A 25,983-nucleotide genomic window follows, 5' to 3' on the forward strand; every position below is an offset into this window, starting at 1 on the left:
AAAACCACTGGGTGAATTGACACCAAATTTGGACACAAGACACCTATCAGGCCAAGGAGTTACCATCACTCATAAAAACACTAAAAAACACATCAGAAGGGACTTAAAAAGCCAAATAATAAAAAAATACATTACAATGCATGCACAAAACCACATACACGCATATACACAAACTAACCATTCCCTGGCACACGTTGCTGTGGCCCAGTCTGTGTATATGTTTTGTATGTGTATATTTTTGTATATATTTGTATATATGTGTGTTTGCATATATATGTGTGTGGTTTTGCACATGTGTTGTAATGTATTTTTTATTTTTTGGCTTTTTAAGTTTCTTCTGGTGTGTTTTCCAGTGTTTTTATGAGTGATGGTCACTCATTAGCTTGATATGTGTATTGTGTCCAAATTTGGTGTCAGTTCGTCCAGTGGGTTTTGAGTTATGCTAATCCCACAAATGAACTTTGCATTTTTATTTATATAGATATATATACACACACACATATGCACAGACTGGGCCGCAGCAATGCATGGCAGACGACGGCGACTAAAATGATCAAGGTTGTGGAGAACAAGCCCTATGAGGAGCGGCTTAAGGAGCTGGGCATGTTTAGCCTGAAGAAGAGAAGGCTGAGAGGAGATATGATAGCCATGTATAAATATGTGAGAGGAAGCCACAGGGAGGAGGGAGCAAGCTTGTTTTCTGCATCCCTGGAGACTGGGATGCAATGGAACAATGGCTTCAAACTACAAGAGAGGAGATTCCATCTGAACATGAGGAAGAACTTCCTGACTGTGAGAGCCGTTCAGCAGTGGAACTCACTTCCCTGGAGTGTGGTGGAGGCTCCTTCTTTGGAAGCTTTTAAACAGAGGCTGGATGGCCATCTGTCAGGGGTGATTTGAACGCAATATTCCTGCTTCTTGGCAGAATGGGGTTGGAGTGGATGGCCCATGAGGGCTCTTCCAACTCTTTGATTCTATGATTCTACTACATGTCCCCTGCCATGCGTTGCTGTGGCCCAGTCTGTTGATCTGGAAAATAAAGAAATGAGAAAGCGTTGGTTTCTAATATACGTAATTTCTTTATTCTTGTGGGTAAACAGTATTTCTTGCTGTTTCTTTGTCAGTGTTGATGTGGAGAGTGTCTGGCTTGCCCACCCTGGAACATGCAATGTATCATTGTCCTTCTTTAAGGGTCCCTTTCAAACCTATGATAATCTATCTGTGTGTGTGAATTATATCTCTCTATCTATCTATCTATCTAATCTAATCTAATCTATAGCTGGATGGCTCTTTGTCAGGAGGACTTTGATTACATTTTCTTGCCCAGATGTAGGGAGTTTGATTGGATGACCTTAAGTATTTTCTGTTGGTCATGGGGGTTCTGTGTGGGAAGTTTGCCCCAATTCAGTCCGTGGGGTTCAGAATGCCCTTTGATTATAGGTGAACTGTGAATCCCAGCAACTACAACTCCCAAAAGTCAAGGTCTATTTCCCCCAAACTCCATCTGTGTTCATATTTGGGCGTATTGAGTGCTTGTGCCAAGTTTGGTCCAGATCCATCATTGGTGCTGCTTGGATGTAGGTGAACTACAATTCCAAAACTCAAGGTCAATGCCCACCAAACCCTTCCAGTATTCTCTGTTGGTCATGGGAGTTCTGTGTGCCAAGTTTGGTTCAATTCCATCATTCGTGGAGTTCAGAATGCTCTTTGATTATAGGCGAACTCTAAATCCCAGCAACTACAACTCCCAAATGACAAAATCATAATTTTTTGAGTGATGGTCACTCCTTGTGTTGTGAGACGTTTTGCAGCCAAATTTGGTGTGATTTCGTTCATTGGTTCTTTTGTTTTTAAGGTACTCATTATGCACAGAGCATTTTTATATATATAGATGGCAGGGGACAGCTTTTATATATGTGTGTGTGTCTGTGTGTGTACGCACACACCCAATCCAAACCTTTTCACGCTGTGTCTCGTAGGAACTTGAAGACCTTCTGCCCGCCAGACCGGACGTCCCCAACATCATCAGCGAAGCCGAGGAGGTGGACCTGCAGGAGTTTGACTCCACGCGTGGCTCGACCGGCGGCCAGCGGCGCGAGGCCTACAACGACAGCTCCGACGAGGAGAGCGGCCACCATGGACCTGGGGTGCAATGCGCCCATCAGTAAAAGCCAGGTCTGGGGTCTGCCGGGGAGGGGGAAGTTACACATGGATTTTTCTCTTCAAATTTCTGCCTGACTTGTTTTGAGCAACAATCCGGTTGGGCGGTAGAAACGACCCACACACATTTGAGCCCAATGGACATCCGTTGCTGTATGTGTAACTTTTTTTAAAAAAATTGGTCCTTAAGTATATACCGAGTGCATAATTTAAAACTAACACACACACAAAAAAAGGCTTACATCTTCATTTTTTCTTTCTTTTTGGACTGACTCTTCTGTAGCAGAATAAAGGCACTTCAAAGGAAGGTGAGACTCTCCTTTTTCACCCGGGTTAAGTTTCAGTCCTTGTACTTGTGCTTGATTTTTACCAGTTTTTTGTGTAGATTTTAAGTTCTCTATTTTAAAAAAAAAAATTCAAAATTCTACATTGTAAAAGTTTTGTGTAAAAACTTGTCCCGAGGCTTGGTATTTGGCTGCACCTGCATAAGCTGCTACAAATAGAAAATAAAGAAATTTAAATAGCCTGTATCTATCACTTTTAGATGCATGGTAAGTCAATGGGCTTGGCACAAGAATGGGAGAGAACGGATGGGGAACCATGGAACATGAAAGGGAGAAAAAAAAACTTAGAAGTGGTTGTAAAAGTTTTTTAACCATCTTGTGAAAGGTTACGGAAACTCAATAAAAAACTGTTGGTGTATAATGAGACCCCTTGTCATTGCCGCCTTCTTTTCTTCAAGTTGTGCTAAATAGTGTTTATAGTATTTCTGTCGGAACCCAAAAGCCTTAAAGAGCCAGACTCAGGAGTATGGCCAAAAGAAACCGTTTATTGAATCAAACAAAAGGACTCAGAGACACTTACTTCAGTGTCTCTGGTCAAAACTCAAAAGTAACTGCAAAGATTAGCTCAAAAAACCAACTTAGGAAATAATCCGGATTAAACAGAGATATAATCCAGATTAAACAGAGATATAATCCAGATTAAACTGAGTAGTGTCCAAAGTCATCCAAAATAGAGCAGCAAACAAAGGTCCGTGAAGCAAAGCCGTCGTCCAGAAGCAGTCCAAAGTCGAAGAAATTCCAGTTGAAGGTTCCAAAGTCCACAAAGCAGCGTTGTTGTCAAAAGCAGTCCGAAGTCAAGGAGAGGGGAAATCCGCACTTACGAGTATCCAAGCTGGTCGGTACATGAAGCAAAACAGCAACCTGCAGATCCAGGACCCAAGCCCAACAGGAAAGCGGCAGCGACAAGACTCAAGGCACGAAACCAACACCTTGCCTACTGCAAAGTTCTACCATTTCGGTGCCTTCATTTATCTTACAGCTCATCATCTGATGATGAGCTGCCCTCCACCCCATCCTCATCACTATCAGCTGGCTTAGCCCCTATAGCTGAGTGTCGATGCCCATCCCTCCAACTCTTGTCAAGACTTAGGTCTCCCCATGATTCCACAGTATCACCAGATTGCCAATCCCCGCCACCAGAAAACCCCGCAAAAGTGTCACTGGACATTGGTTGAATACATACATTCTGAACCTCCTGTATCTTGGTCCAATCCAGTGGTTCCTCTTCATCCCCATCACTCCCAGACCCATCCCCAGAAAAACCCATGAAATCCTCTTCCTCATTGGGAGCAGTAAGTATGTCCCTGATCTTCTTTCTCTGACACTCCTCGTCTGACTCCTGCTCTTGAGTAAGCCTCTTAGTCCCTCTATTCCCATCTGTATCTCTTCCTCCACCTCACTCATTTCACTCTCGGAGAAACCTTCAAAGGATTCTTCATCAGTGGGTGACATAAGTATCTCCCGAATTCTCTTCCTTTGCTGCTCCTCATCTAACATCTGGGCGCCTCGTTTCCCTCCTCTACCACTCCTGCCAGTTGCAGCGTCGCCAACAGACTCTACTACAACAATTTCTATACAATAGAGTCTCGCTTATCCGACATCAATGGTCCAGCGGAATGTCGGATAAATGAAGATGTCGGATAATACGGAGTCTCCCACTGGGCACCTAGAATACTAACAGGGATTCAAAGGGCAAGGCAATACGGAAGAGGAGTGTGGAAATCACAGAGGGAAGGAGCGGGGACAGTTCCACTTCCGGTCTTGCCTCTTTTCCCTCTTTCCTCCCTTTTCCTTCCCCTCTTCTTGCTTTTTTCCCTTATTGGGAACTAGCCGTCCCCTGCCACACGTTGCCATGGCCCAGGCTGTGTATATGTGTTTTGTGTGTGTATATGTTTGTGTTTGCGTATATATATATGTGGTTTGGCATATATATATATATATGTTGTTTTTGGAGTTTTTTGCTCTTCTGTGTTTTTGAGTGACTAGCTGTCCCCTGCCACATGTTGCTGTGGCCCAGTCTGTGTATGTGTTTTGTGTGTGTATATATAAGGATATGTGTGTGTATACTTGTGTATATGTGTGTTTGTGTATATATATGTGGTTTTGCGCATGCGTGCTGTGGCCCAGTTTGTGTATATGTGTTTTGTGTGTATATATATTTGTGTATGTATGTCTGTTTGTGTATATATGTGGTTTTGGGGGCAATTCGTCCAGTGGTTTTTGAGTTATGTTATTCCCACAAACAAACATTACATTTTTATTTATATTGGGAATGGATTGAGAGTTGGGGAGTGCTCCTTTAATTGAATGGGAAATACCGGAGGAAAAAGGTCATGTCCCCGCATGGGGAGCTGGAGCTGATAGAGGGAGCTCATCTGCACTCTCCACGGATTCGAATCTGTGACCTATCTGTCTTCAGTCCTGCCGGCACAAGGGTTTAGCCCAGGGGTCCTAAAACTAAGGGCCGAATATGGCCCTCCAAGCTCATTTACCTGGCCCTGGCTCAGGGTCAACCTAAGTGTGAAATGACTTGAAAGCACACAACAACAACAATACTATCTCATCAGCCAAAAGCAGGTCCACACTTCCCTTACTTACTTACTTGGGCGATCCCTTGTTGGCCGAGTAGGATAGTCTTCCAGTATCAGTGTTCTGGTGGGTTCGTAGGTGGCTGTGGAGCTCTCTTCTTGACCTGCATCTTCTCCCGCAGTGGTGGTATTGGTTTCCAGGTGGAAGGCGGTCCCAGTCGGTGTTGGCTTGATGCGCCTTCCTCTTGGCACATTTCTCTCTTTCACCCTTCATTCATGCCTCTTCAAATTCTACAGCAGTGCTGGTCACAGCTGACCTCCAGCTGGAGCACTCAAGGGCCAAGGCTTCCCAGTTCTCAGTGTCTATGCCAGAATTTTTAAGGTTGCCTTTGAGCCCATCTTTCAATCTCTTTTCCTGTCCACCAACATTCTGTTTTCCTTTCTCCAAGGTAATTTACCCGGCCCTCACTCAGGGTCAACCTAAGTGTGAAATTACTTGAAAGCACACAACAACAACAATCCTATCTCATCAGCCAAAAGCAGGCCCACACTTCCCATTGAAATACTAAGTTTATATTTATTAAAATTGTTCATTTTAATTATTGTATTATTTTCAAGTGTTTTTTGCACTACAAATAAGATATGTGCAGTGTGCATAGGAATTCATTCATGTTTTTTTTTTTTTCAAATTATAATTTGGCCCTCCAACAGTTTGAGGGACTGTGACCTGGCCCTCTGTTCAAAACGTTTGAGGACCCCTGGTTTAACCCATTGTGCAATTGAGGGCTTCCTTTTGGTACTAATGTTGGAGAGTGGTCCCTGGTCAAAACGAGGTTGGGAATCACTGTGCTAAACGGATTCGGTGGTCACACTCTGGCACAGTGGTTCTCAACCTGGGGGTCGGGACCCCGAGGGGGGTAGTGAGGGGGTGTCAGAGAGGTCGCCAAAGACCATCAGAAAGCACAGTATTTCTGTTGGTCATGGGGGTTCTGTGTGGGAAGTCTGGCCCAATTCTATCGTTGGTGAGGTTCAGAATATTCTTTGATTGTAGGTGAACTATAAACCCCAGCAACTACAACTCCAAAATATCAATGTCTATTTCCCCCAAATTCTACTAGTGTTCACATTTGAGTATTAGTGCCAGTTTTGGTCCAGATCCATCATTATTTTAGTCCACAGTGCTCTCAGGATGTAGGTGAACTACAATTCCCAAACTCAAGGTCAGTGCCCACCAAACACTTCTACTATTTTCTCTTGGTCATGGGAGTTCTGTGTGCCATGTTTGGTTCTATTCCATCATTGGTGGAGTTCAGAATGCTCTTTGATTTAGAGTGAACTATAAGATCCGCCTAGTCAAAGCCATGGTATTTCCTGTAGTCACCTACGGATGTGAGAGCTGGACCTTAGGGAAGGCTGAGCGAAGGAAGATCGATGCTTTTGAGCTGTGGTGTTGGAGGAAAGTTCTGAGAGTGCCTTGGACTGCGAGAAGATCCAACCAGTCCATCCTCCAGGAAATAAAGCCCGGCTGCTCACTGGAGGGAAGGATACTAGAGACAAAGTTGAAGTACTTTTGGTCACATCATGAGGAGACAGGAAAGCCTAGAGAAGACAATTATGCTAGGGAAAGTGGAAGGCAAAAGGAAGAGGGGCCGACCAAGGGCAAGATGGATGGATGGCATCCTTGAAGTGACTGGACTGACCTTGAGGGAGCTGGGGGTGGTAACGGCCGACAGGGAGCTCTGTCGTGGGCTGGTCCATGAGGTCACGAAGAGTCGGAGACGACTGAACGAATGAACAACAACAACAACATAAAACCCAGCAACTACAACTCCCAAATGACAAAATAAATCCAACCCCACCATTATTCAAATGTGGGCATATCGGGTATTTGTGTCAAATTTGGTCCAGTGAATGAAAATACATCCTGCATATCAGATATAACAACAACAACAACAACACTTTATTTGTGTCCCGCTAGCATCTCCCCAAGGGACTCGGTGCGGCTTACATGAGGCCGAGCCCAAATACAATACAAGCAATAATAACAACAATACAAGCAATTAATAAAACATGGACAATACAATAATGCAACATTAGCAATAAGACCACACAATTAAAAAATATTCATATGACGATACATAACAGTTGCAAAATTACAGTTATGAAGTAGCAATGGAAATAACGTTATGGTTGGTCAACACAACATGAGGAACTGGATTAAGGAGTCGCGGCATTCGGAAGGTTGAGAAGCATTGCTCTGGCAGATGACAGGTAAGCTATGCATGCAAGTGGCATGACAAAGCGGAGTTGTGCTTAGAGCTTTGCGCTTCACCAAGCCAATGCATGACCTTGTGTGTAAAACCTCTCTGTCCATCCCAGCTCACTCCTTGTAATATTCTGGAGGAGAGCCGTTTATGGCCATGGTCCAACCATGTTATGAGATTCAAGTGTGGTACCTGGGATCCGGCTCTAAACATAGCTCCCAGACGACAGCAGCCATAAACTATTCCTTGCAGAGCATGATTAGCCCATGGTGTCCCCAGACAACCCTGCTAAGTCAGGATGAGTGACTGGCGGGAGAGAAATGTAAGGGCTCCCGGGCAGCTGCCAAGAAGCTGACGGAAGCATTATGACAGCAGTGTTTACATGCAGCTCGTGGCTACGTTTAAGGCAGTGGGTCTCAACCTTCCTGACACCACAGCCCCTAAATACCATTCCTGATACTGTGGTGATCCGCAACCATAAAACTATTTTCATTGCTATTTTCTTAACTGTAATTTTGCTACTGTTAATCATAATGCAGATATCTGATATGCAGGATCTGTTTTCATTCACTGGACCAAATTTGGCACAAATACCCGATATGCCCAAATTTTAATAATGGTGGGGTTGGGAGGGGATTGGTTTTGTCATTTGGGAGATGTAGTTGCTGGGATTTATAGTTCACCTACAATCAAAGAGCATTCTGAACTCCACCAACAATGGAATTAAATCAGTTTTGGCACACAGAATTCCCATGACCACTTGGATCAGGGACCACTCTGACCAGGGACCTCTTTGACCAGGGACCTCTTTGACCAGGGACCACTCTGACCAGGGACCACTCTGACCAGGGACCACTCTGACCAGGGACCACTTTCACCAGGGACCACTTTCACCAGGGACCACTCTGACCAGGGACCACTCTGACCAGGGACCACTCTGACCAGGGACCACTCTGACCAGGGACCACTCTGACCAGGGACCACTCTGACCAGGGACCACTCTGACCAGGGACCACTCTGACCAGGGACCACTCTGACCAGGGACCACTTTCACCAGGGACCACTTTCACCAGGGACCACTCTGACCAGGGACCACTCTGACCAGGGACCACTCTGACCAGGGACCACTCTGACCAGGGACCACTCTGACCAGGGATCTCTTTGACCAGGGACCTCTTTGACCAGGGACCACTCTGACCAGGGACCTCTGACCAGGGACCACTCTGACCAGGGACCTCTTTGACCAGGGACCACTCTGACCAGGGACCTCTTTGACCAGGGACCACTCTGACCAGGGACCACTCTGACCAGGGACCACTTTCACCAGTGACCACTTGACCAGGGACCACTTTGACCAGGGACCACTCTGACCAGGGACCACTCTGACCAGGGACCACTCTGACCAGGGATCTCTTTGACCAGGGACCACTCTGACCAGGGACCTCTTTGACCAGGGACCTCTCTGACCAGGGACCTCTCTGACCAGGGACCTCTCTGACCAGGGACCACTCTGACCAGGGACCACTCTGACCAGGGACCACTCTGACCAGGGACCACTCTGACCAGGGACCACTCTGACCAGGGATCTCTTTGACCAGGGACCTCTTTGACCAGGGACCTCTCTGACCAGGGACCACTTTGACCAGGGACCTCTCTGACCAGGGACCTCTCTGACCAGGGACCACTTTGACCAGGGACCTCTCTGACCAGGGACCACTCTGACCAGGGACCACTCTGACCAGGGACCACTCTGACCAGGGACCTCTCTGACCAGGGACCACTCTGACCAGGGACCACTCTGACCAGGGATCTCTTTGACCAGGGACCTCTTTGACCAGGGACCACTCTGACCAGGGACCTCTTTGACCAGGGACCTCTCTGACCAGGGACCACTTTGACCAGGGACCTCTCTGACCAGGGACCTCTCTGACCAGGGACCACTTTGACCAGGGACCTCTCTGACCAGGGACCACTCTGACCAGGGACCACTCTGACCAGGGACCACTCTGACCAGGGACCTCTCTGACCAGGGACCACTCTGACCAGGGACCACTCTGACCAGGGATCTCTTTGACCAGGGACCTCTTTGACCAGGGACCACTCTGACCAGGGACCTCTTTGACCAGGGACCTCTCTGACCAGGGACCACTTTGACCAGGGACCTCTCTGACCAGGGACCACTCTGACCAGGGACCACTCTGACCAGGGACCTCTCTGACCAGGGACCACTCTGACCAGGGACCACTCTGACCAGGGATCTCTTTGACCAGGGACCTCTTTGACCAGGGACCACTCTGACCAGGGACCTCTGACCAGGGACCACTCTGACCAGGGACCTCTTTGACCAGGGACCACTCTGACCAGGGACCTCTTTGACCAGGGACCACTCTGACCAGGGACCACTCTGACCAGGGACCACTTTCACCAGTGACCACTTGACCAGGGACCACTTTGACCAGGGACCACTCTGACCAGGGACCACTCTGACCAGGGACCACTCTGACCAGGGATCTCTTTGACCAGGGACCACTCTGACCAGGGACCTCTTTGACCAGGGACCTCTCTGACCAGGGACCTCTCTGACCAGGGACCTCTCTGACCAGGGACCACTCTGACCAGGGACCACTCTGACCAGGGACCACTCTGACCAGGGACCACTCTGACCAGGGACCACTCTGACCAGGGATCTCTTTGACCAGGGACCTCTTTGACCAGGGACCTCTCTGACCAGGGACCTCTCTGACCAGGGATCTCTTTGACCAGGGATCTCTTTGACCAGGGACCTCTTTGACCAGGGACCACTCTGACCAGGGACCTCTGACCAGGGACCACTCTGACCAGGGACCTCTTTGACCAGGGACCACTCTGACCAGGGACCTCTTTGACCAGGGACCACTCTGACCAGGGACCACTCTGACCAGGGACCACTTTCACCAGTGACCACTTGACCAGGGACCACTTTGACCAGGGACCACTCTGACCAGGGACCACTCTGACCAGGGACCACTCTGACCAGGGATCTCTTTGACCAGGGACCACTCTGACCAGGGACCTCTTTGACCAGGGACCTCTCTGACCAGGGACCTCTCTGACCAGGGACCTCTCTGACCAGGGACCACTCTGACCAGGGACCACTCTGACCAGGGACCACTCTGACCAGGGACCACTCTGACCAGGGACCACTCTGACCAGGGATCTCTTTGACCAGGGACCTCTTTGACCAGGGACCACTCTGACCAGGGACCTCTTTGACCAGGGACCACTCTGACCAGGGACCACTCTGACCAGGGACCACTCTGACCAGGGACCACTCTGACCAGGGACCACTTTCACCAGTGACCACTTGACCAGGGACCACTTTGACCAGGGACCACTCTGACCAGGGACCACTCTGACCAGGGACCACTCTGACCAGGGACCACTTTGACCAGGGACCATTCTTTGACCGTACCAAAAGGGTTATGAGTCAGTTCTTGGTCAACTTTAGATTTGGTTTGGTTCTTTGGGATGCTGATTCAGAAAGTTGCATTGGATAGATCACATCAGCTCTAGTTTCTGATACAGAACATATGCCATCCAGTAGTCACCATCTCCTTGCCCACAGGGAACCATATTTAATAATCTAGAGCCACTGACCTTATTTTAGGTCTCATGGCCCACCAGTGGGCCATGGCCCACAGACTGGGAATCACTGGATTAAATACTGAACACAAACAAAACATCCGTTTCGAGCAATTTTCAGTTTCTAGTTTTGTGGCGCAGTGGAGAAGTCAATTTATTTAGAGAATAAATACAGCATTTGACATGCAGTGTAGGATTGGTTTAAAATCAGTTGCCCATCACTTGAAAGGCAACATCATCGTAAGGAACACGAACGTGGGATATTGAGGTGCAAGAACTTGCAAGTGGAGAACGATAATCCATCAACTTGACTTGACAGTTGCTTTTCCACAAAGGACTGTCAGCTGGTTCTGGGGAGAGAAAGAGACAAAGAAGATTCATAGGCAATGGGCAAAGCTTGGATACTTTTAGGAATAATATTTTCATGCTACAGCCACAAAACCTAATTTGCTACTGCTACAAGTTGCAGTTCAAAACAAAACAACTGCTGTTTTGCTTTCCCCAAAATTTAGTTACTAAGACACACTCCTAAATGCTGCAAGCTTCTAACATGTGGCAAAAAAGGTAAAGTTTTCCTCTTGACAATAAGTCCAGTTGTGTCCGACTCTGGAGATTGGTGCTCATCTCCATTTCTAAGCCGAAGAGCTGGCATTGTCCGTAGACACCTCCAAGGTCATGTGGCCAGCATGACTGCATGGAGCGCCATCACCTTCCCACCAAAGCAGTCCCCATTGGGACTGCAAAAGAGTTTATATATCTGTGGAATGACCAGGGTGAGACAAAGGACTCTTCTCTGTTAGAGCCTTTGTCTCACCCTGATCATTCCACAGATATATAAACCTTTTTTCCTGGTTCCAACAGGCCTCACTACCTCTGAGGATGCTTGCCATAGATGCAGGCGAAACGTCAGGAGAGAATGCCTCTAGACCATGGCCAAACAGCCCGAAAAAAACCTACAACAACCCAGGGCACACTTACCACTAGAGTGTGGATATGTTGGACAGTGTCGTCATTTAACAACTCCACATTGATGTTCTGGAGATCATCGCCAGCTGAGCAGAGAGTCTGGACAAGAGCAGAGAGGATACACTGTATAACTGTTCATTCTTGTACTCTTCCCCCACATCTTTAAATAATGTTTCTAGACTTTTTCTGAACTAGAGTACAATACCTTCCCATCAGCCAGAGGGATGTTGACAAAGGGGACGGATCTTTCATGGGGCAGAGAGGAGCTCCGTAGAGTTGCCGCCCGAGTCTTCTCTGAAATAGATGCACTTTGAGAGACGCCCCTCTGCGGAGCCCTGAGGATGGGAATGGGAATGGACTTATTTCCTATGAAGCACTAACCCATGTTCAGTCAGACCTTTTCAACTATGTGCTTATTATTTATCCATATTTTTTAAAAATACAGTGGGTCCTTGGAATCCACTTGGGCAGTGTTTCTCAACCTTCCTAGTTCCTCATGTTATGGTGACCCCCAACCATAACATTATTTTTGTTGCTACTTCATAACTATAATTTTGCTACTGTTATGAATCGCAATATAAATATCTGATATGCAGGATGTATTCTCATTCACTGGACCAAATTCGGCACAAATACCCAATACGCCCAAATCTGAATACTGGTGGGGTTGGAAGGGGATTGATTTTGTCATTTGGGAGTTGTAGTTGCTTGGATTTATAGTTCACCTACAATCAAAGAGCATCTTGAACTCCACCAATGATAGAATTGAACCAAACTTGGCACACAGGACTCCCATGACTAACAGAGAGTACTGTGGACTCAATTAATGATAGATCTGGACCTAACTTGGCACGAATGCTCAATATGCCCAATGTGAACACTGGAGGAGTTTGGGGAAAATAGATATCGGCATCTGGGAGTTGTCATTGCTGGGATTCCATACTTTGCACTTTAACAACACAACCATTCAATGCCAAGACTTCCCACCAAAATGGAACTGTAGAGGAGAGTCTACTGAACAAGCACTTTAAGTGTTGTTAAAGTGCCAAATGTGGAACCCTGCACAGACAGTCGGTCAATGCGACTTAAGCAATGTGCAGTCATTGAATTCTTGACAGCAAAAGGTGTCACCTCAGCATCTTTAAACTTACTCGCCCAACGATGCACAGTACTCACATCAACACAATCACCATAAACAGCTTGCATTCTCTAATGAAGCTCCTTTGGGGTGACACATTTTGCAGGGTTCCATACTTAGCACTTTAACAACATGACTGTTCAATGCTAAGGCTTCCCGCCAAAATGGAACTGTAGAGGAGAGTCTACTGAACAAGCCAGTACCTGCCACATACCAGTACTGCCTTCTGTTGAGGAGTTACGAAGGTGGAGGGATTACTTTTCATTCAACACTTGTAGATATGGATGGGAGAAGAATAGCAAATAGCCATGGCAGTGTGTTCTGAGCTCATGGAAGCTGCCATGTGTGTGTGTGTGTGTGTGTGTGTGTGTTTGTGAGTGAAAGGGGCATCACACAAGGAGGCACAAAATGCCTCCTTCTACAACATCAATAAATGATGTAGTCATTTACATGATACAAGATGATGTAGTCACTTGCTGTCTCTGAAATGAACTCATTAGGATTTCCTAACTGCTGTAGGTTAATCTAATAGTCTAAGAAGTGAGTAGAACTGACCTTTTAGAACCCAGAGAGTTGAACTTGGAGGTAGACGTTGTCCGTTCCCGTAAAGAAGCAGACCGCTCAATGGTTCTCGACTTTGAAGAGGAGCACACAGAAGAAGACCTGCATGGAATACAAAAGCAAGTGGGATGGAATTGAAGCATGTTCTAGTTCAGCCTTGCTTCCACACTCCACCAGTAATGATGAATGGTTAGGGACTGATGGTTTTCTAACTACAATTTATTTCATTTATCTATTTAGGACATTTATATCCTGTCCTATCTCAACCTCCGCAAAGGTACTCAGGGCGGCTAACAACAAAAAGCAGAAATATACATATTAAGTAAAAACAGCATAAAAACATTATAAAAACATTAAAACAATCACCAATTTAAGTCGTCGTCCTAAAAGCAGTCCATCAGAGTACATTAAAACCATAGCTTTGCCATCAAGTCAGTCTAGTCGGCAAAGGCCTGATCCCACAGCCAAGATTTCACCTTTTTCTGGAAGATCAGGAGGGAAGGAGTGGATCTGATTTCACTTAGGAGGGAATTCCATACCGAGGGGCCACCACGGAGAAGGACTTGATTGTGATGGTGGGGAGACAGTGCGCAGGACCTCCCCGGACGATCTTAAGGTCCTAGGTGGTTCGTATTGGAAGACACGTTCGGATAGGTAAACTGGGCCAGAACTGTTAAGGGCCAAAGTCAGCACTTTGAATTTTGCTCGAAAGCTAATAGGCAGCCAGTGGAGCTGGCATAGCAAGGTCGTTTTGCGCTCTCGGTATCCCGCTCCTGTGAGCAACTGTCCTGAGTTGCCCTTCAAAAAGAGCTTTAATACAATGTTGAAAGTAAAAGAAAAATGCTTTACTTCAGCAGACACAAAGGATAAGCAAATTCAATGGAAAAGTGCAAAATAAAGCAAGAAAGTCTTAATCCAGACACAAATTAAAGTCTCTTACAAAATCCCAAAAGAAATACCAGTCTTCCATCAGACAACGGGGCAATGAACTAAGTCTTTAGCAGCAGGCACAAAACAGATTCCATTGGAGTGAAAACATCAGTATTAGCTGACTGCTCCTGCTACTGATTTATAGCCCTGAATTCCCCATGCAGGAGGTGCTAAGGCATCTCCCAATTAGCTCAGCGTTTTTAGCAGCTATTCTAGCTGAACACCGTCTGTGCTCTGTCTCTTTTCATCTCTCTAGAAATGTGGGTACTTTCAAAATCTCACTGTCTGATGCTTCTTCTGTCACCAACTCCTTACCACTTTCCTGCTCCTCTTCCTCTTCCGAAGATAAGGAATCCCTAACATCAACCTGGCTGTCGAGCGTTGCACTAGCTGAAGCTTCCGAACAGTCTTCAGAGGCAACCCTACGTAGAGTGTGTTGCAGTAATCTATTCGGGATGTAACCAGAGCGTGGACTACCGTGGCCAGGTTTGACTTCCCAAGATACGGGTGCAGTATCTAATTCTCTGGGTGGCCAATAGTTCCCTACTTCTGGTCTTTATTAATCATGCTAGGAAGCAGAGGTCTACCAGTTGGAAGCCCTAAATGCCAACCTCAGGGCAATCACAAGCAGAGGAGACTTTACAGTGATGGCACCCTTCCTAAATTCCCTTTTGGTAAAGGTTCCTCGAGTCATCTCTGAATTTCTCGGAAGGAAAGCCAAACCCTGGCTCCTTTTCCTCCCAAAGTAGTGAATTGAAAACCTTCTTGAACAACTGCCAGGATTGATGTGACTTTGGGTGGCCATTTTTGTGGATGAGATTCTGCATCACTGTCTACATCAGTGGTTCCCAGTCAGTGGGCTACAAGACCTTCAATAAGGTCCATGGATTTAGATGATTAAATATGGTCTTCTGTGGGTGAGCAGATGGCGACCACTGGATGTCATATGTTCTGTATCAGGAACTAGAGCTGATGAGGTCTATCCAATGTGGTTTTCTGAATCAGCACTCCAAATAACCAAACCGAATCTAAAGTTGACCAAAAACTGATTTGTAGTCCTTTTGGTCCTATGTGGTCCCTGGTCAAGTGGTCCCTGGTGAAGGTCATCCCTAGTCAAAAAAAAGTTGGGAACCACTGGTCTACATGTTGTAACTTTAGGAACCTAAATAAAGCGATGGCTTGATTGAGTAATTGATTGGAATGAATGGGAAAGATAGCAGGCACACTGAACTGGCCTTACCTAGACACAGTGTCTTGCTTGCCCTTGATGACCGAAGCCAAGGAGGCCAAGGAGTTGGTTTTAAATATCTGCAGGAAAAAAATGGGAAGAACATTTCAACATTTCGTTTCTTCTTGTCACATTTCAGCAAGTTCTGAAGATGGGGACTTTCTGAGAATGGGGATTTATCTAGCTATCTAGGTTACCATGCCATGGAGACCACCTGGGCCTCCAAGAATAGATCAATTAGCATCATTAGAGTGCAATTTTTATTCCTTCAGTGGAGACTAATTTCCATAATGGATATCCTTGACCTCATTTGAGGAACCAACATCCACCAAGAGGTCTTCTCATCTTGTCTTCCTGGGCTTCAATCCATTACCTTCCTCTGATCCCATTAATTTCTCTAGCTATCACCCTTAGTCCTGTAGAAGATGAAAGTTGTGGTCTAACACATCTGAAGAGGGAATTATGTGGTGGATATTAGGCCATAACCTTTGGATACTTACCTTTTGAGATGTCTTCTTAGCCTGTCTTCCATGTTCCTCTTTCTCGTCTTTGTACTCCACAATGGTGGTGACTTTCACTAGAAGAGGAGTGTTGTAGCTTAGGGACATGAACTTTTTGATGATGTGTCGCAGACACTAAAGTTAGCCCAATCATGTGTTACCCAAATGGCACTCCTCCCATATCCAACCATATGATAATATTGTAGGTAAAGTTAAAGGTTGTCCCCTGACATTAAGTCCAGTTTTGTCCGAATGTGGGGGTTGCTGCTCATCTCCATTTCTAAGCCGAAGAGCTGTTAGGAATTGTGGGAGTTGAAATCCAAAACACCTGGAGGGCCCAAGTTTGCCCATGCCTGCTCTAGAAACGGATTGCTTTTTTGTAATGTTGACCAAATAATTCCTTCTGGAGACCAGCTTACCTCGCTTGCTGTTTGTCCGCACTGGCTTGGAGGTCATCAGCTCCCTGATGCAACCGTCGTTCTATGGCGAGAAAAGAAGCAACATTAGAACCAGCCCAAAATGTTTTGATGCCTGAAGAAGAAAAGCAGAAATGTCACTCCAAAGGAGATTCATCAGAGAATGCAAGCTGTTTATGGTGATTGTGTTGATGTGCGTCGTTGGCCGTCGTTGGGTAAGTTTAAAGATGTTGAGGTGACACCTTCTGCTGTCAAGAATTCAATGACTGAACATTGCTTAAGTCGCATTGACCGACCGTCTGTGCAGGGTTCCATACTTCGCACTTTAACAACACAACTGGTCAATGCTAAGGCTTCCTGCCAAAATGGAACTGTAGAGGAGAGTCTACTGAACAAGCCAGTACCGGCCGCATACCAGGACTGCCATCTGTTGAGGAGTTACGAAGGTGGAGGCATTACTTTTCATTCAACCCTCATAAATGTGTGTTATACCTGAGACTCAGTAATGCATCTGGTGCAATGGGTTAAACCCTTGTGCCAGACTGAAGACTGAGAGGTGTGGAGGTGAACATGGATGAGCTCCCTCTGTCAGCTCCAGCTCCCCATGCGGGGACATGAGAGAAGCTTCCCACAGGGATGGTAAAACATCAAAAACATCTGGGCGTCCCCTGGGCAATATCTTTGCAGATCGCCAATTCTCTCACAGCAGAAGCGACTTGTAGTTTCTCAAGTCCCTCCTGACACGAAAAAAAGTAATGCATCCAAAGAAGTAGGTCTACATCCACGAAAAATACATCTACAAAAAAGTAGATCTTCGCACTTTAACAACACAACTGTTCATTGCTAAGGCTTCCTGCCGAAATGGAACTGTAGAGGAGAGTCTACTGAACAAGCCAGTACCTGCCGCATACCAGTACTGCCATCTATTGAGGAGTTATGAAGGCGGAGGCATTACTTTTCATTCAACCCTTGTAAGTGCTAACCTGAGATTATTACCTGTAAGCCTATCTTCTACCAGTACTGCCAGTAGCAGTACTGCCATCTGTTGAGGAGTTACGAAAGTGGAGGCATTACTTTTTATCCAACCCTCGTACTTTAGAGGGGAGTACTGTAGAAGAGAGTCTACTGAACAAGCCAGTACCAGTAAGGAAACAATGTACTTCTGTGAAAGATTTTACTTCCATTTGTTTCTTAACAGATGCTATCCTGGGCTGAAGGAACTCATAACATTATGAACTTGTTACCCCTCCCTCCCCTCCCCTCCCCTCTTTCCATCCCAACAGGAAGAATGTCCTAGAATTGAAAATCAAATGATATATTCTAATTATAAGTCAAGCTAGAGAGCAGGGCGTTCATTAATGAGCAGGGCGTTCACATACATGATATGCAATGGAAGCAGGATCCCCCATCATCCCTAAAGCATTTCAACAACTCCACCAGGTAGATACTCACCATCTCGAGGTTGGCAGCAACTGTAGCAGCCGCCGCTTCATCGTCTTTCAGGTCTATGAGAAAGAAGCAGAAAAAAGGAGTGAAATTGTTGGTAACACAATTTTCCTGAGCTATAAATGTCATTTTCTAATTGATTCTATCAAAAAACTTGGGAAAAGTTTATTAAACTGCAAAAAACTTGGTTTGGGTTTGAGGGACAGCCTGAGTTGTTTTTCAATATCTCATAGAGCAGCGTTTCTCAAACTAGGGGTCAGGACCCCTTAGGGGGTCGTGAGGGGATGGTCTCCAAAGACCATCAGAAAACACAGTATTTTCTGTTGGTCATAGGGGTTCTGTGTGGGAAGTTTGGTCCAATTGGTGGGGTTCAGAATGCTCTTTGATTGTAGGTGAACTATAAATCCCAGCAACTACAACTCCCAAATGTCAAGGTCTATTTTCCCAAAACTTCACCAGTGTTCACATTTGGGCATATTGAGTATCCGTGCCAAGTTTGGTCCAGATCCATCATTGTTTGAGCCCACAGTGATCTCTGGATGTAGGTGAACTACAACTCTCAAACTCAAGGTTATTGCCTACCAAACACTTCCAGCCTTTTCTGTTTGTCATGTGATTTCTGTGTGCCAAGTTTGGCTCAATTCCATAGTTGGTGGAGTTCAGAATGGTCTTTGATTGTAGGCGAACTATAAATCCCAGCAACTACAACTCCCAAATATCAAGGTCTATTGTTCCCAAACTCCACTAGTGTTCACATTTGGGCAAATTGAGTATCCGTGCCAAGTTTGGTCCAGATCCATCATTGTTTGAGCCCACAGTGATCTCTGGATGTAGGTGAACTACAACTCCCATACTCAAGGTCAATGCCCATGAAACCTTTCCAGTATTTTCAGTTGGCCGTGGGAATCCTGTGTGTCAAGATTGGTTCAATTCCATCGTTGGTGGAGTTCGGAATGCTCTTTGATTGAAGGTGAACTATAAATCCCAGCAACTACAACTCCCAAATGACAAAATCAATCCCCCCCTCGAACCCCTACCAGTATTCAAATGTGGGAGTATTGGGTATTTGTGCCAAATTTGGTCCAATGAATGAGAATACATCCTGCATATCAGATATTTACATGACAATTCATGACAACAGCAAAATTACAGTTATGAAGTAGCAACGAAAATAATGGGGAATTGGATTAAGGGGTCGTGGCATGAGGAAGGTTGAGAACCTCAACCAATTCAACATAGTTTGTGGCAGCCACAAATACAAAGTTTCTGGAGAAGAAACTAAGGTAACATCGAAGGCTGTCATGGCCAGAATCACTGGGTTGTTGTAGGTTTTTCAGGCTGTATGGGCATGTTCTAGAAGCATTCTCTCCTGACGTTTCACCTGCATCTATGGCAGGCATCCTCAGGGGTTGTCTTTTTGAGGTAGGTGTGAATATAGTCCACACGCCAGCTAATGACCTCCCAACAAAGTATTCCCCCAGGCAGTAAGAAGCTAGATCTTGAAGCTGCCAGGCCATTAAATGCTAATCAAGGCAGCCAATTGCAACATTCACACCTTCCATCCAACAGACAAAGGTCCAGAGTGGGAGAAAGAGCTCATGTCAGGAAGAAACGAGGCTTTAAAGCTGCAAGGCCATTAAATGCCAATCAAGGTGGCCAATTGCAACATTCAAACCTACCTCAAACAGACAAGAGTCCTTTGTCCCACCCTGGACCTTCCACAGATATATAAACCCTTTTTCCTAGTTCCAACAGACCTCACAACCTCTGAGGATGCCTGTCATAGATGCAGGCAAAACGTCAGGAGAGAATGCTTCTAGAATATGGCCAGACAGCCCAAAAAACCTACAACAACCCAAACTAAGGTAATTTCAAAACTAAGATAATTTCAAAGTAAGTACCGCACAATTAAACAGGAAATGACACTTTCAAATCAGGGCATTTCTCAAATTTTATGTAATTTGAGGATAGGAGTGCCTTGCACCTTAAAGGTAATACATTCCTGGAAGAAGGGATGAGCAGAAAATAGATTATGATGTTCCACTTGATCTCCAATGCTAAGGTCCATAGTCTCAGCCAGCACAACCAAAGGGGATTTGGGGAGTTGTAGTCCTACCAGCTATGTTTGAGAGGTGAGGCTGCTCTGGGAAAGGGGGTGCAAAGGAGACATGGACACGATTCGAACTCAGCCCTTACGCATCAAATCCTTCCGCCTCATTTTGCGCATGACCACCGGCAGCGCCAGCGACTCCACCCGGAAGGCCTTCTCGGCCGTGTGAAGAAGGGAAGCCAGCTCTTTCTTCATCTCTTGAAGGTTCTCCTTGGCTTGAAGGACACAAAGCAACAAAAGCAGGAGAAAAGAGGAAGTGAAGGACCATGAGAGCATCATCATCATCATTATTATTATTGGACAACAATGGCTCCCAAAGTGACCCATTTAAGGTGGAATCAGGAGTCAAACAGGAATGATGTGTTATTGCCCCAACTTTATTCTCCATCTTCATTGCTATGATACTTCACCTTGTTGACAGGAAGGTTCCCACCAGAGTGGAAATCATCTATTGGACAGATGGCAAGCTGTTTAACCTCAGCAGACTGAAAGCCAAAACCAAGGTTACAACAACATCTGTTATACAACTCCAGTATGCTGATGACAACATTGTCTGTGCGCATTCAGAAGATCTACAAGCTACTCTAAACACCTTCGCAGAAGCATACGAGAAGCTCAACCTGTCACTGAACATCGAGAAAACCAAAGTGCTCTTCCAGCAGTCACCAGCCAATCCCTCTCCAATGCCAGAAATACAGCTTAATTCTGTAACATTAGAAAATGTTGATCATTTCCGCTATCTTGGCAACCACCTCTCCACCAAAGTCAACATCGACACCGAAATACAACACTGCCTGAGCTCTGTGAGTGCAGCATTTTTCTGAATGAAGCAGAGAGTGTTTGAGGACCGGGACATCCGTAGGGAAACCAAGCTATTGTCCTTCCAACCCTGCTCTACGCCTGCGAGATGTGGACTGTCTACAGACGTCACATGCAACTTCTGGAATGATTCCATTAGCGCTGCCTCTGAAAAATCCTGCCAATCTCTTGGGAAGACAAGCAGACCAACGTCAGCATGCTGTAAGAAGCAAAGACCACCAGCATCGAAGCAATGGTCCTCCGCCATCAACTCTGCTGGACCGGCCACGTTGTCCAGATGCCTGACCACCATCTCCCAAAGCAGTTGCTCTACTCCGAACTCAAGAACGGAAAACGGAATGTTGGAGGACAGGAAAATAGATTGAAAGATGGGCTCAAAGCCAACCTTAAAGACTCTGGCATAGACACTGAGAACTGGGAAGCCCTGGCCCTTGAGCGCTCCAGCTGGAGGTCAGCTGTGACCAGCAGTGCTGTAGAATTTGAAGAGGCATGAATGGAGGGTGAAAGAGAGAAATGTGCCAAGAGGAAGGCGCATCAAGCCAACTCCGACTGGTACTGCCTTCCACCTGGAAAACTGATTCCCGCACTGTGGGAGAACATGGAGGTCAAGAATAGGGCTCCACAGTCACCTACGAACCCACCTTCAGGACACCAAACTTGGAGGACCATCATCCTTGGACTACGAGGGATCACCTAAGTAAGTAAGTATTATTATTATTATTATACTACACTTATGTTGTGGATAGGCGATCCCTCGTTTCTGAGTAGCTTCAATGCTGGTGGTCTTTGCTTCTTCCAGCATGCTGACATTTGTCTGCTTGTCTTCCCAAGAGAGTTGCAGGATTTTCCGGAGGCAGCGCTGATGGAATCGTTCCAGGAGTTGCATGTGACATCTGTAGACAGTCCACGTCTCACAGGCATAGAGCAAGGTTCCAGTATTTTCTGTTGGTCTTGGGAGTTCTGTGTGCCAAGTTGCAGAAGTGGTAAATTTACCTCTGCTTTTGGGGCTTCAGTCTCAGCCGAAAAACATTTGTCTTGGTGTTCCTAGGCTCCCCTTCTCATTTCAATCTATTAGTTCAGTGTTTCTCAACCTGGGGGTCGGGACCCCTGGGGAGGGGGGTCACGAGGGGTTGTCAGAGGGGTCACCAAAGACCATTAGAAAACACAGTATTATTTATTTTTATTTATTTTCTGTTGGTTATTGGCAGGCATTTAGGGGGGGGCTCGAGGGGCTTAACCCCCCCCCCCCCGAAATTCTTATGGTGGTCCATGAGAAGGCCTTACTGGTGCATTATTTAAACTGTTATGTTTATTCATACTGTGATCTGATCACCATGCTCAATATATCCCATATGCATGGGGGGATTGGGGTAACGATACAAAAGGTTTGCTAGGGTAGACCCTCTTTCACTCAGACTCAGCCCCCCGCCCCCGAATCAAACTCACCCCCCCCCCCCCGGAATCAAAATCCTGGCAACAGGCCTGGTCATGGGGGTTCTGTGTAGGAAGTTTGGCCCAATTCCTTCGTTGGTGGGGTTCAGAATGCTCTTTGATTGTAGGTGAACTATAAATCCCAACAACTACAACTCCCAAATGACAAAATCCACACTCCAACCCCACCAGTATTCAAATTTGGGCGTATCAGGTATTTGTGCCAAATTTCATCCAGTGAATGAAAATATATTCTGCATATCAGATATTTACATTACGATTTATAACAGTAGCAAAATTGCAGTTACAAAATAGCAATGAAAATAATTTTATCGTTGGGGGTCAGCACAACATGGAGAAGTGTATTAAGGGGTCACTACATTAGGAAGGTTGAGAACCACTCCCTTGGAGGCTGCTGGATCAGCTGGCTGGAATGAGGGTGTGGTTGCAGGTCTCCTCGTGGGTAAGCCCAGGGCTGAGTAGGCAGCAAAGCTGGATGGCGAATACTCAGGCCCCAGGGTCTCTCCTGCAGGAGGGCCCAACAAAAATCAAAGCGAAGACACACAAGACTGTTTCCAAAAGCTGGAAAGAATTGGGGGACTGTGCCTTACAGAAAGCTGTGGGATGTTAATATTTTATAAGACCACTAACCATCCCCTGCCACGCATTGCTGTGGCCCACTCTGGTGGTCATGAGGGTTCTGTGTGGGGGGTTTGGCCCAATTCTATCGTTGGTCGGGTTCGGAATGCTCTGCGATTGTAGGTGAACTACAAATCCCAGCAACTACAACTCCCAAATGTCAAGATTCTATTTTCCCCAAACTCCACCAGTGTTCACATTTGGGCATATTGAGTATTCGTGTAGAGTTTGGTCCAGATCCATCATTGTTTGAGTCCACAGTGCTCTCTAGATGTAGGTGAACTACAACTCCAAAACCAAAGGACACTGCCCACCAAACCCTTCCAGTATTTTCTGTTGGTCATGGGAGAACTGTGTGCCAAGTTTGGTTCAACTCCATCGTTGGTGGGGTTCAGAATGCTCTTTGATTGTAGGTGAACTCTAAATCCCAGTAACTACAACTCCCAAATGTCAAGGTCTATTTCCCCCAAGATCCATCTGTGTTCCTAGTTGGGCATATGGAATATTCGTGCCAAGTTTGGTCCAGATCCTTCATTGTTTGAGTCCACAGTGCCTCTGGATGTAGGTGAACTACAACTCCCAAACCAAAGGACACTGCCCACCAAACTCTTCCAGCATTTTCTTTTGGCCATGAGAGGACTGTGTGCCAAGTTTGGTTCATTTCCATCATTGGTGGGGTTCAGAATGCTCTTTGATTGTAGGTGAACTATAAATCCCAGCAACTACAACTCCCAAATGCCAAAAGCATTTTTTGAGTGAAGGACATACATTGGGTTGTTAGGTGTCTTGTGTCCAAATTTGGTGCCAATTCATCCAGTAGTTTTTGAGTTCTGTAAATCCCACAAACGAATATTACATTTTTATTGATATAGATTTCCCAACTTTGAAGCTGGAATCTCAAGGTTTCAGCCCATTCCTTCCTCCCCAAAACACGCCCTCCTCCAAGATTTGGGTGCAAGATTGTAGCCCCACACTTTGGACTGTGTGTATTTGGGCGAGATCCCATCAGTCCCCCAAAATCTTACCCTGATGGTCAAAATCCCGCAGAAAGAGACTGATCCGGTGGTCCCGCTGCTCCTTGCTCAACAGGCTCCTCTCTGGTCCCACTCCGGAGTCACTGCTGTGCTTCTTTGGCTCGTCCAGATGCTTCTTGAGCTCCATGGCTGAGTCCACCAGAAAATAAGAACACCCAGAACTCACTGGAAGTTGAAATTCAGGCAAACGAGAATCAGTGTCAAGTGGGGATGGAATTATTGCAGGCCCAAAAACCCCTTGAAGACCAGGAGATTTGGATTGGAAGGAAGCCCTTTGTATGGAGAAGCTGCAATCAGGCTTTGGAACCAGCTGAGCTGGGTGGAAGATTCCTGAAAGAATCAAATCCATCCAGGTGTTTTCTTTCTTGGATGACTTATCCTTTCCTTCAAGAAGCTCAAGGAAGCTTTTGTGGGTCTTTCCTTCCCCATAATCCAGGTTGGGTGTGTGAAGGAGCTTCACAGTTGAGTGGAGGCTACAATCTGAGACCCCAAAATCCCAATCTCATGCTCTAACCAGCACACCACAGTGTCAATCCTTTCAACAAAGGTGGATTGCTGGGATTACAACTCCTGCTTTTAGCCTGGTGGAAGATGGGAGGTTGCAGTACAACAGCGTTTCTTAATCTGGGGGTCAGGACCCCTGGGGGGGGGGTCATGAGGGGGTGTCAGAGGGGTCACCAAGAACCATCAGAAAACACATTATTTTCTGTTAGTCATGGGGGCTCTGTGTTGAAAGTTTGGACTAATTATATCATTTCTGGAGTTCAGAATGCTTTTTGATTGTAGGTGAACTATAAATCCCAGCAACTACAACTCCCAAATGTCAAGGTCTATTTTTCCCAAACTCCCCCAGTGTTCACATCTGGGCATATGGAGTATTTGTGCCAAGTTTGGTATTCTCTGTTGGTCATGGGAGTTTTGTGTGCCAAGTTTCGCTCAATTCCATCGTTGGTGGAATTCAGAATGCTCTTTGCTTGTAGGTGAACTATAAATCCCAGCAACTACAACTCCCAAATGTCAAGGTCTATTTTCCCCAAACTCCGCTAGTGTTCACATCTGGGTATATTGAGTATTTGTGCCAAGTTTAGTCCAGATCCATCATTGTTTGAGTCCACAGTGCTCTCTAGATGTAGGCGAACTACAACTCCAAAATTCAAGGTCAATGCCCACCAAACCCTTCCAGTATTCTCTGTTGGTCATGAGAGTTTTGTGTGCCAAGTTTCGTTCAGTTCCATCATTGATGGAATTCAGAATGCTCTTTGATTATAGGTTAACTATAAATCCCAGCAACTACAACTCCCAACTGTTAAGTCTATTTCCCACAAACTCCATCAATGTTTACATCTGGGCATATTGAGTATTCGTGTCAACTTTGGTCCAGATCCATCATTGTTTGAGTCTACATTGCTCTCTGGATGTAGGTGAACTACAACTCCAAAATTCAAGGCCAATGCTCAGCAAACCCTTCCAGTATTTTCTCTTGGTCATGGGAGTTCTGTGTACCAGGTTTGGTTCAATTCCATCATTGGTGGAGTTCAGATGCTCTTTGATTGTAGGTGAACTATAAATCCCAGCAACTACAATTCCCAAATGACAAAATCAATCCCCTCCAACCCCAATAGTATTCAAATTTGGGCGTATAGGGTATTTGTGCCAAATTTGGACCAGTGAATGAAAATACATCCTGCATATCAGATATTTACATTATTTATGTATTTACGACATTTCTATGCCACTCTTCTCACCTCGAAGGGGACTCAGAGCGGCTTATAAGATACATATACATACAATATATTATATTATATTATATTATATTATATTATATTATATTATATTATATTATATTAT

The 25,983-nt window shown here is 45.8% G+C and overlaps 2 protein-coding genes across 2 annotated transcripts in view; one reads left to right on the forward strand and one right to left on the reverse strand.

Annotated features, from left to right (window-relative positions):
• DNAJA2 (DnaJ heat shock protein family (Hsp40) member A2) overlaps positions 1–2,870 on the forward strand; it is a 32,316-nt gene extending 29,446 nt beyond the window's left edge. Inside the window, exon 9 of the mRNA XM_060787873.2 lies at positions 1,980–2,870. Within this exon, the coding sequence (XP_060643856.1) occupies positions 1,980–2,168 (189 nt within the window). The 3' untranslated portion in view covers positions 2,169–2,870. The remainder of the gene's footprint in view (positions 1–1,979) is intronic.
• Positions 2,871–11,117: 8,247 nt separating this feature from the next.
• On the reverse strand, positions 11,118–24,262 carry LOC132783108 (borealin-2-like). The gene is made up of 10 exons (XM_060788192.2): positions 24,127–24,262; positions 20,299–20,427; positions 18,109–18,161; positions 16,660–16,720; positions 16,241–16,317; positions 15,753–15,820; positions 13,577–13,684; positions 12,089–12,218; positions 11,896–11,982; positions 11,118–11,267 (listed from the first exon to the last, which is right to left on the reverse strand). The coding sequence occupies exons 1-10, from the start codon at positions 24,260–24,262 to the stop codon at positions 11,220–11,222; spliced, it is 897 nt and encodes a 298-aa protein (XP_060644175.2). The 3' UTR covers positions 11,118–11,219.
• Positions 24,263–25,983: the final 1,721 nt, after the last annotated feature.

This window comes from Anolis sagrei, chromosome 8, assembly GCF_037176765.1.
Source record: "Anolis sagrei isolate rAnoSag1 chromosome 8, rAnoSag1.mat, whole genome shotgun sequence".
In the NCBI taxonomy this organism is placed as follows: domain Eukaryota; kingdom Metazoa; phylum Chordata; class Lepidosauria; order Squamata; family Dactyloidae; genus Anolis; species Anolis sagrei.